The 11,705-nt window shown below is 50.1% G+C and overlaps 1 protein-coding gene across 1 annotated transcript; it reads right to left on the bottom strand.

Moving 5' to 3' along the window:
• Positions 1 to 532: 532 nt before the first annotated feature.
• Positions 533 to 7,156, bottom strand: mex3a (mex-3 RNA binding family member A). Its single transcript, XM_075466305.1, has 2 exons — positions 6,655 to 7,156; positions 533 to 2,752 (listed from the first exon to the last, which is right to left on the bottom strand). The coding sequence occupies exons 1-2, from the start codon at positions 7,079 to 7,081 to the stop codon at positions 1,602 to 1,604; spliced, it is 1,578 nt and encodes a 525-aa protein (XP_075322420.1). The 5' UTR covers positions 7,082 to 7,156; the 3' UTR covers positions 533 to 1,601.
• Between the last annotated feature and the right edge of the window lie 4,549 nt (positions 7,157 to 11,705).

The following is an 11,705-nucleotide window of genomic DNA, read 5'->3' on the forward strand; positions in this document are numbered from 1 at the left end:
GGGGCAGAAGGGGCTCGCCATGGGACCCCCCCCCCCAACACGGTCCGCACCTGGACCGGCCCATTTGCCTAATTATCAATGAGCAGATCCAGGCCGTGTCCGAGCTCTCTGCAGCCCACGCCACAAACCGGGCCCAGACAAAAGCAAACGGTCCAACTGTAAGCTTGGGGCAGGAAGGCGGGGGTGGCGGGGGGGGGCATAAAAGCCACTCCCAAAGAAAAGAGCGAAAGAAAGGAGGCTTGGCGAGACCTCCAGCTCGGGGTCACAGCCACAGTGTGCCGTGAAACACCTGCTCCTGTGCAGCTTTGCTAATTACGGGGGGGAGACAGCCGGCCCCTCGCAGCTAATGCTGTTAGCAGTGGAGACCAGGACTGAGGATTACCCGTGTGGGACTCTGCATTTTACAACTGTTCTAATCTGCTGCGGATTCAGGGAAACATTTAGCCTGTTCCTCAGCTTCCGTCCTCCAGCCTTATTTACATCACGTTAGCTGGGGGGGGGGGGGGGGCTCCTGCTCTGTCCCACATCGTTCAGCGGCGGCCAAATGACCACCACAACACAATAAAGCGTGGTTAAGGTGGCTTCGAGACAAGTCCATCAGGGTGACGGATACGGAGAACCTGCCAACTGGACGAATTCCAAAGCTTTTTGGCCTCACAAATTAAATCAGAGCTTTAAGCCAAAGCGAGGGTCCACATGCTTTTCAAGTGCCACGAGCAGCGAGCGTCACCAAAGTGTGATCAATGGCTCCTCCACACAGCCGGCCTCCATCTCCGTCAATAAGCAAACGCCAATAAAAATTTAAGCAGTTCCCATAAATAATTGACATCTTATCCCTTTTTTTTTTTTTTTTATAAGCATTATCTGGTTTCTAAGACTCGAAGGTGTAAGAATGAAACAAAGATCTGCTTTTTTTGTTTGTTTTTGTTTGAAACAGATCCTTTGACTTGGAACCAAACTCTTCACATTTTTCATTTCGCCTAAATATTTTTGGACCAATTCTATGAAACCACAATCACAGTTAAACTGAAACGGTTGAATTCACCCCTCACATCTGCTCCTGGAATTTCAAGGTATGATTGACAATCCCTATTTTTAGACCAAGATGATTGTAAGGTGCAATGAGAATTTTTTTTTCCTTCTAAAAACAACAATATTGACTTTCCAGGTCATGTCAGGTGCAGATTGGGTTCCTCAACAATCATCTTCTTCCTTCCATATAAACCCACTTCATGGTAAAATAAAAATTTGAATAATAAAATGTTCACATTACTGTCTACCTCTGCCCACACTGCCATTCATGAATGAAAAACAGCGGCAGTCAAAAAACTGAAAATGCAAGGTACTATACTTCTCTTATAAACAAAACTTTTATAAAATATATATGCATATATATATAAAAAAGAAAAACTTAAAAATATTTCTTATACTTTTTAGTAAAGCAAGCAGGGCCTTCTAAAATATCTGCTTGATTGTTTTTAAATTTTCTGAAAAACAAAAAAAAAACGTATTATTATAATAATAATAATCATAATAACAAGGAAATAATTAATCGAACAAACACTGAGAAAACTGAGGATTTTAAAAACTGACGTGGTTCCTTAGGAGAATATTCGGATGGCCTGTGTGACCTGGGTGTGGCACATGGGGCACTCCGGGTGGTTGAGCTCACAGATTCGGATGGCGCACTCCATGCAGAAGAGGTTGTGGCCACAGGGCACCAAGGCGGCCGTCACTTTGCTCTCAAAGCAGGTCATGCAGTCCCGCACGGCGGCCGGCGGCGAGTCCGGCACCGGCAGGCGGCCCGGGAAGCCCTCGCCGGCCGAGGTGGGCTCGCTGTGGGCGCGGCGGGCCTGGGCGTGAGGTGAGCCGGAGACGGGCACGATGCTGGTGACGGAGGAGCTGTTGGTGGTCCCGCCCCCGCAGGGCTCCGGTAACCCCGGGGAGAGTCTGGTCAGGGGCAGCGGGAGGCCGCCGAAGCTTTTGGAGCGCTGCTGGGCGTAAAAGGCCACCTGTTTGGGGTAGTCGGGGTCGCCCCAGCTCTGGGTGCCCTCCGATCCAAAGTAAGAGCAGGGCTTCTCCCCGGAGCTGGAGAAGTTGCCCTTGTTGTAGATGCCCCCTCCCTCCCCGCCGCCGCCTCCAACCATGGCGTCTGAGAAGTTCTGGCGGTAGCTGCTGGTGAGGGGCTTGCGCTGGCCCCCCTGCAGCCCCCACACCTGCTGTAGCCGGCTCTCCAGCCCGCCGCCGCCGCCGCTGCCCGCCGGGCTGCCCCCGCCGTTGGGCCCCAGGCAGTCGTTCTCGTTGTTGTGGTCGTGCAGGCCCCCCGTTCGGAAGGCGATGTGCGCCTCGATCTCCTCGCGGGCCCGCTCGGCGTTGCTCGGGGAGCCGGTGATCTCGAAGACCGGGTCGCGGTCCCGGCTGGGCGTGACGATGTAGGTGCAGGTCTGCTGCTGGATGCGCTTGATGGTGGAGCCCTTGGGCCCCACCACCAGCCCCACCACGCGGTACGGCACCCTCACCTGGATGGTGGTCTGGCCCGGCAGAGGCGTGGGCGGGGAGCCACTGAAGGAGACCCCCAGCTTGTTGCGGGAGGCCCGCAGCATGGAGAAGTGCTCCGCTGCGGAGATGATTTCACGGCGGGCCAGCGCCACGTCCTCCTTCCGGCCGGTGATCAAGAACACAGGCTCCTCCCCTCTGACGGGCGTTTTGATGTAGGTGTTGGTCTTGGCTCGCAGGGCTTTGATCTTGCAACCTGCAGAGACACCGAGAGACAGTTTTTTAATAAGTAAACATGACGCAGGGCTTCAGTTTTCTTTCTTTTTTGGGCTTTTTATGCCTTCATTATATAGGACAGTGAAGAGAAACAGGAAGCAAGGGGCAGAGAGAGGGGGAATAACACGCAGCAAAGGGCCGTCCAATGCGGGATTCAAACCGGGGCCAGCTGCAGCAAGGATTACACTGGAAAAAATCTAAGTCTTACCAAGTATATTTGTCTCATTTCTAGTAAAAATATCTCATTACACTTAATATAAGACACAACTGCCTAACAAGTACCATTTCAGGCAGATATAGGGACTTGTTTTAAGACAATACAGCTGGAATATCTTGTTAAGTGAATTGTTGACAAGCCGATTTTCACTAGTTCCATTGGCAGATTCTACTGCTTATTTCAAGCAAAAACGTCTTGTATTTGCTGTTTTTTTACTTATTTTTGTAGGAGCATTTTTTCCAGCGTAAAGCCTCTGTACACGGGGCGTCTGCTGTACCCACTACGCCCCATGGCTTCAGTTTTCTTTCTTTCTTTCTTTTTGGGGGGGGCTTTTTATGCCTTTATAATAAAGGACAGTGAAGACGGTTGCGTCCCATCAGTCCCTATCAGGGTCCCGACTCATGTGCGAATGCAAACTGAAACAGTTGCCCTGGAGAAGGGCAGCTATCAGAACGAAATTCGAGGACCGTTCTTAGAACTGTTCTGTCCTGTCCGGCTAATGATCCACAGGTCAGACAAAACAACTATTTGGATTTATCAGCTTTGGAAACTATTTTTGTCTTGTTTCACCATTTTTTTTTAATTATTATTATTTTTGGGGGGCTTTTTATGCCTTTAATGGATAGGACAGTAAAGAGAGACAGGAAGCAGGGGGCAGAGAGAGGGGGAACAACATGCAGCAAAAGGCCGTCCGATGTGGGATTCGACCCGGGGCCAGCTGCACGAGGACTGTAGCCTCTGTACGTGGGGCATCTGCTGTACCCACTTCGCCACAGACCGCCCCATGGCTTCAGTTTTCTGACACACAATTGGAGTGAAAGGGCTACAGGCAGGAAATGAGAGGAAATAAATCCTCCGTTCGGGGTAAAGTCAGACGTTCAAACTCGCTTTAACTCGTTATGTTGCAGATTTTTTTTTTACTGGCAAATGATTACGGTGATTTACGAGGTTTAAAGCACTTAAAGGGGAGTGTTTAGCGTGCCGTTTTATCTGCTCTAAATCACAACTTAGCCAAGACATACATGTTTTCTGAGAGCTGGAACGGATGCAGTGCATTTTCACTGTGCTGCTGAGCAATTACCTCCTGACCTCTCCCTGCACACGCACCAGAATACGGCCAACCCCCACATGCTTCATTTTCGGGCTCTTTGCAGCTCCACGTCGGCCCCCTTTTCCACCATTACGCCAAATTCTCCTCCATTAAACGCTCCTAAGACGGAACCTTAACACGAGTGCAGGTTAATGCCGTTCCACGACAAAATTGACATTCTGTGAATATATAGTGTTTCAGGAGGACTGCCAGGTAACGTCTGAGGTCAAGAAGAACACGGGAGGGGAAAGGCGAGCAGTTTGTGTTTGCATTACACTCCATCAAGGATGCATTAAGCATCACAGGGGTTAGCTTTCATTCATCCAGCCCGCTGGCTTCCTCATTAAGATTTCCACATTTATTGACGAGTGCCTCTCTCGTCTTAAAACAGGCCGAACAGGCGGCTCTTTGGACCGGCGTTCCTGAGCTCTCTGCAGCACACAGCAGGGCCACAGCAGCAGGTAGAAAACTGCTTAAAAAGACACCAGAAAACGGAAGCAGGATATCTGCCCGGTGCCGCCACACTGAGGCCCACTTTGTTCAGGAACACCTACTTCCCAGGAAGCAGCGGTACAGAGAGGAGGCTGGTGATACTCAGAGGGGTTAGAGCTGCTCATGCCCCAATTCTGAGGATGCCCTCCAAGGCCACTGCTGGTATTAGACTAACAGACCTGTCCACCACACAGGAGCTGCAGGAGCTGCAGGGTTTCAAACCACATTTTAAAATCTAACGAGTCCAAATTAATGTCTTGGTTGTAGAATTATCCATAAACAAAACAAAAACGGTCAAATGAGCAGAAATTAAGGTCACTGGAGAAGAATCTTGTTTTCGGCTGCTAAACTGTGCCGCACGCGAGTCAAAACAAAGCCACGCTTTATGGTAAAGAGCTCCAGAGGATGGTGCGAGGAGCAGTCAGTGCCTGCAGCTCTGATGGGAGCAAACAATCACAGGCATCATGACAGGAAGCTCCGTTTGCCAGCTTCCACCAGACGGGCCATGATGCGTGGAGCTGAGAGGAAGAAGGGGGTGTGTGCGCGCGGTGCCAGCTAATGAAGGGTCTGAATCCTCAAATCCCCCCCACCCACCCACCCACCCAAAATCTGCACAAAAAGGCCCCGGATCCACCCCATTAAAATGCAAAACTTACACTCCAAAGTAAAGAGAAGGAGCTGCAGAGGGAGCACGCTACTACGGCAGTGTGGGGGGGAGAAGGGGGAGAGGGGGGAGTGTCCGGAAGAGGAGCCATCTCACTCACATTTGGGGGAAAGCTGCTTGTTTTTGGGTGGGAGATAGATCAGGATCCACACCCACCCTGCAGGACCCCTCGTGACAGACAACCACGCGTTATTTGAGAGAGTGTGCGCGCGGTGGAAGTGGGGCTCATGAGGAGCTCCAAGGCGTGACTCTCATTCAGCTTTCAGACCCGCCCCGCCACGGCACCGGGGACCGGGAGCAGCCACGTTAATCAATAAGCTACTCCAGCGTCCTGCTCTCAAACCAACTTCACTGTGCGGGAAACACACAACTTAGATGAAGTGGAGAAAAATAAATCGCCTCTGAACAACCCAAACGGTTTTTTTTAAAAGGCACAGCCGCCTCCTGGTGCAACTTCTCGCTGAGTCACCTCCTTTAAGAGCATCCCGCGTGCCAAACAGTAACACAGGCGTGTTAACGCGCCCCTCCCCTCACCTCACACCTTTGTTTGACAGCTGCTGTCACTCAAATCCAGCTCTTTGTTCACCAAAAGGGGAGAAAAAAACTGGGCCGAATCTGCACATTTAACTTCTAACTCCACATTTTACGCAAAGAGAAAAAAAAAAGCCCACAAAAAGGGGACCACGCGCGCTCTATTGTCCAATTGTGTCACTGGGCCAGTGCGCAACATAAACAACACGCCGAATAAATTGGCCAAGAGGGTTGAAAACATCCTCCAAAAAAAAAGCTGAGTCCTTTAAAAAATGTGGGCTGGTGCCCATCTTCTGGGCTGGAAGTGGAAGACATTCCGCTCCCCGCCAGCCGCGCGCGGTGCCCTTTTTGAACAGTCTGGCGCGTCTCAGACGACAAAGGAAGCAAGTGCTCTCCCTGCTCCAGTGTGTGTCTGAGCGCTGACATTGATGGCGTGGATGTGGAATCATTTCGCCCAGGAGGGAACGGGGCTCTCTGCTCCCTCCCTCCCTCCCTCCCCGCCCGCCCGCCTGCCTGCCTGCCTGCCTGCCTGCCTGCTCGCGTCTGTGCGCAAATTTCACTGAAAATTAACAAGAAACGAACACAAAGCGGCGAGAGCGGATCGTTTCGGGCTCATGATGAGCACGCGAGAACTTGCAACGTTTGTAGCAGGAAAAAGTGGGAGGCTGATGTCTCGGAGGGGGGAGTACAAAACACACACACACACACACACACACACGCGCGCGCACACACACATACACACACCACTCCCTTTTCTTTGTCAAATAACACCAGGTAACAGTTAGAGAAGCCAAAAACAAAGGAAAGCCCGGCGGCAGGACGCGCCGCCGCCTGCGGCAGAAAAAGCGCAAGTTTGCAGGGGAAATAATTTGCAAGCCAGCCGTTTACCTTGTCTCCCCACTATTTCGGCCACATGTTCAGAGCTGGGCACTGGGACGCATTCTGTTATGTTGCAGCCTCGTCCTTTCGTCTCACTTGAGGAGCTCTCGTACAGCGCGCACAACTTGCTCTTCCCCTGCAGGATCGCCGCGTCTCCGCCGCCCCCGACGTTGTTGGTGTGGTTGTGGTGGTTGTTGTTATTGTTACTTCGGTCCTGTACTCCTGTTGTTGGGGCTCCGCCGCCGCCGCCGTCCTCGCCTTCCCCGAGCCCCAGCAGAGACAACTGGCCCAGCGCGACCCTGAGGGCACGGGAGTCGTCCTCCTCCTCGTCGGGCGGCACGAGGAGACCTTCGCTGCCGAAGCCGGAGCCGGCCAGATCCCCGCCGTAGCCCCCATTTTTCTCCATGATCCCTGCTAGAACCAGCAGGCTAGGCATGGCTAACAAAAGAGTGTGTGAGACAAAGACAGGGGAAAGAGACTGGAGAAACAGCACCCGTGCCACCTCCTCCTCGCCCCCTCCTCCTTCCAATCCCCCTCTTTGCGCTAGTCCCTCCCATAGACCGCCCCCCTCTCTCTCCATCCGCCTGGCTCGGTACTGTAGTCTCTCTCCGAGCTCTGGTTAAACGGGACGCAAGGCCGTCTGCGCGCTATGGGGCTGGGCGAAGCGTTGCTCCACCCAGTCTGGTTTACACCGCTCCCCTCCTCGCCGAGACACAAAACGAGCCGCCCTCCCGTTGTACCATTCCGTCTCAGGTTCGCGAGCATGTGGCAGCCCACACCGAGCCGCCTCCCGTCTCCTATAGAAAGCAGGAGAAGAGAAAAAAACAGCACCACCGCCACAGTTCCGCTCCGGCGGCGCAGTCGCCTGAACGCAGACGCGCTCCTGCCGTAGAGCTGCAGCATTTTTTCCCCCCAGACTTATGTAAGAACAGCCATCCAGGATGTAAACAGTTGCGTGTTTAAAGGCGCAAGAGCAGCGCGCACATGGTCACAGTTGTGCCCGATGAAAAGATGATGTCAACTTTTACGATGAGGGGGCAAAAAAACGGCGGCTCCCGCATGCGGCGGGCGGGCGGGCGGGCGGAGCGCCTCACTTAAACTGGAGGGGGAGCGGAGTTAGTGGCATTTTTCCTTTTTTTCTGTCTTTTTTTAGGGGGGTTGGGTGGGGGGGTCCGCCCACCTCCTCGTAGCCGTGCTTTGCGGCAGGTCACCGCGCCGTTGTCTCTGGCGCCGTTGCGCATGAGGATGTTATGTATAGGAGGCAAAGGGGGTGTCTGGGGTGGGAGAGGTGGGGTGGGGGGGCTGTATACGAGGAGGAGAAGAGAAAGGGAGTTGTCAGACAGGCGTTGCAGACCCTATGCGGTGGGGGAAACATCAGTAAAGCCCTCGCACATATCCCGTTTGGACAAACAAAAAAAAAAAAAAAAAAAAAGGTTTTGCAGCAGCTCCGGTGAACAAAGAACCGCGCCGCTCGTTCCGCGCACAGACTCCCCAACATGTCCTCGACTGAAGCCACGCCGACGGCATGCTCCCACTAGCTGGTCCGACACAAAGATCCCAACTGCAGTGATGGAAATTACAATTATCCCCAGTGTTATATAAGCTCTTTGTGTGGGTTTCCTCTCACGCGCGGAATAAAGCAAAGTACCTGCAACTTAAATGTTATTAAACAACCTGTGAAAGGAAATAAGATTAAAAAAAAATGTGTTTGTTTTTTCAAAATTCAAAATTCTTTTTGCAGCAAAAAAACAAAAGAAAAGAAAAGCTTTTCAGAAATGTTGGAGCTGGTGTGGAAATTACAATGCAGTGCTGAGCAACAACTGATGTCTGTGTTTTCAGCTCCCTGCAAGTGTCGGTCCAACTCAAGCTTCTGTGCATATGCACGCTGAGATGTAAGGCCGCCTGCGAGGGAAACTCTGGAGATGCTCAACAGCTTCCACATTTCCCCCCAAAAATTCCTTCAAATGTTTAAAAGATATAGTGATCAAGTTTGCAGCTGGTGCACCTGGAGCTGAAACAAAGCGCTGATGAGGGAGATATCTCGGTGTGTGTTTTTTGGTATTCCCAGAGGAGCTGTTGGATTCACTCTGCAGGTTGTTTGTGCATTCAGGCCTATCCTTTAATTGAAATGTATTATTCTCTATCGTATGTTGGCTTTTTCCCACTGTAACAACTCTAATAACACAAACAAAAACACACACAAACACACACAGTCTTCCACGACAGCATGAATATTTTAGCTTTTTCCAGTGAGAGGAACTGTTTGCCTTTCAATAACACACAGAACGGGGCAATAATAATAATAATAATATCCCAGGTTTCCTCTGAAAACAGGAACAGCATCACTGTTGTGATGAGATGTTGCCACAAAGGTAGAGCACGTGTATTTACATGCATAATCAAAGTCTAGACGCGCTCTCTGGGTGCCAATCAGGACGGGGCTGGTTCCCCGTGGGTGTGTTGCAGATGAGGAAGACTCCTGGTATGAGGTCAGGATTAAAACAACCCCCCCCCACACACACACACTCTGAATCCAGCCAATAACATGGATAAAAAAAAAAAAAAAACAACAGCAGGAGGAGGAGAGCGGGATGGTGGCGAGGCCGGAGAGCCCGGGACAGGCCTCCAAATGTGTCCAAGAGGTCGTCTGGCTCCATTAAAGGGGGTCCGCTGGGAGCCCCAATCAATGGAAGAGCATGGATCTGGGATAGTGTTTCCCCCTCTTCCACGCTCCTCTCTGCCTGGATCTGTGAGTTCTGAGCAGCCTGAGCACCACCTCATTTTTACGGCCGACTCTGGTCTGGTTTCCATTCAGACCCGCTGCCCACACTCTCAGAAACAGGGGTACAGATTGTACCTTTAGGGGTACAGTACGAGTCCTTTTTTTGTCCCCTGAGGTACAATCTATACTAATGTACCCCCTACGCCTCTCAGAAAATAAAGTACAGAATTGTACCTTTAGGGGTACGATGGCTTGTCGCTGGGGCAGTACCCTCAGAAGGTATAGTTTTGTACCCTTGTGGTTTGTACCTTACAGAGACCGATCTTGTACCTCTGTTGGCAATTTTGTTCCCTTATACTGAAGTAGCCTAACACAGACTGTCTATTGTACCCCAGCATGTAGAAAAGAGGTACATATATGTACCTTTTACCACTTGAGGACATATATTAAGTACCTTTTGGACCATCAAAAAGGTACATATAGGTACCTTTAGGTCCAATAATTAACCCTAGGGGGTACATTAGTATATAGATTGTACCTCAGGGGACAAAAAAGGACTCGTACTGTACGCTTATTTCTGATAATTAACCCCTATAGGGTTAATTATTGGACCTAAAGGTACATATATGTACCTTTTTTTCTACATGCTGGGGTACAATAGACAGTCTGTGTTAGGCTACTTCAGTATAAGGGAACAAAATTGCCACCAGAGGTACAAGATTGGTCTCTGTAAGGTACAAACCACAAGGGTACAAAACAATCAACTAATCAGACTTTATTTATATAGCACTTTTCATACAAGAAAGTGTTGCACACAGTGCTTTACATGATAGAAGCTGGATCTGACAAACTAACCACCACATGCGGAAAATTACAGACTTATAACATTCATTTATAACCTGAATTTATTTTTTTGTCTTTTATTTGTTCGAATTGAACTATCTGGACACTCTTTACTTTCCCTACGTGAGACTATGTGTTTATACTTTACGTGTGACCATTCAATAATATAAACAGACGGAAAAATGTATACTTTGATTTTTTTTTCCGAGGGTACTGCCCCAGTGACGAGCCGTCCTACCCCTAAAGGTACAATCTGCACTTTATTTCCTGAGAGTGTGCAGCTCTGGGCCACAGTTGTCATCCGTGCATGTGTGTGTGTGTGTGTGTTAAGGCGACAGGATACTTGTGAAACGCAGAGTGCTGAGGTCATGTTACTTGAACGTAAAAAAAAACAAAAAAAAAACCTCTGTGATCTTGACCATCTGCTCGTCACAGCGGTGCTGCTTCTCCCTTTTTTCCTCTAATGAAGGGGCTGACTGGCATCTTCGGGGGAGACGCTGCGGGTTCACTGCGCCGCAGAGACGCACAAAAATCTCTTTGTCCCACAGCTTTCACCTATGGACAGTATCCGTCTCCCAGAGAGGACAGATGATAGGCTGTAAATACATGTCTGAGAGTCCCTGAAGGACGTCCCTTTGACTTCCACGGCCAGATGTCCCTTTCAAGACTTTTTCGTGCCCCGCCGCCACATGAAAGAGGCCTCGGCGAGCACAAAGGGACGTGTTGGCTGAGCACCACGTGCTGATGCCACAGCGAACGGGCTCTCAGGGATGATGTAAGTCCTCATGCAAATGATACCACATCTTGTGCTCATAATCCGCAGAGAGCTCCGAAAGTCCATCAGCCGAATAAGTGAAGCAGCGAAACGCAGGAGCCACAGTTCTGTGAGGGGGATTTTCCATCCCGAGTTCCTTTGTTTAAACTTTTATTCGTCTTGTTGTCGTTTGTGTTTGTTGTTGGTTGTTAAAAGTTTTTTTTTTCTTCCAAAAAAAGGGACATTTAGCTGCACACATAATTATGCACGAGGAAGCGGAGCAAAAAGCAAACAGTTTTAAGTCTGGTGGAGCAGAAACTGAAGGACCCTGGAGCTGAGAGATCTGCTTTGATAAAGTTCTGTTGACCATCGAGCAGGAACGGAGATAACGAGACAACTTCCCTCCCCATTTATGCTCCAAGTTTGCAGTGAGTTGAAGTGAATCTCTTCAAGTTTCATTCCGTTATCAGTGGGACTCACTGTGTCATTTTTTTAGTAAATTAGTTTAAATATGTTAGAAAAAGCCGTGGTCTGGGGCGTAGTGGGAACAAGAGGCTATAGTCCTCGTGCAGCTGGCCCCGGTTCGAGTCCCGCATCTGACGGCCCTTTGCTGCATGTTGTTCCCCCTCTCTCTGCCCCCTGCTTCCTGTCTCTCTGAACTGTCCATTAAAGGCATAAAAGCCCCCCCCAAAAAAATAATAATAAAAAAACATGTTAGAAAATGGTGAAACAAGACCAAAA

Source organism: Odontesthes bonariensis, chromosome 5 (assembly GCF_027942865.1).
Source record: "Odontesthes bonariensis isolate fOdoBon6 chromosome 5, fOdoBon6.hap1, whole genome shotgun sequence".
NCBI lineage: Eukaryota > Metazoa > Chordata > Actinopteri > Atheriniformes > Atherinopsidae > Odontesthes > Odontesthes bonariensis.

Coding starts and splice junctions, on each gene's coding strand:
- mex3a (XM_075466305.1), bottom strand. CDS start 7,081: ATGCCTAGCCTGCTGGTTCTAGCAGGGATCATGGAGAAAAATGGGGGC. Junction 2,753..6,654: donor CGAAATAGTGGGGAGACAAG/GTAAACGGCTGG, acceptor GTGTCTCTGCAG/GTTGCAAGATCAAAGCCCTG.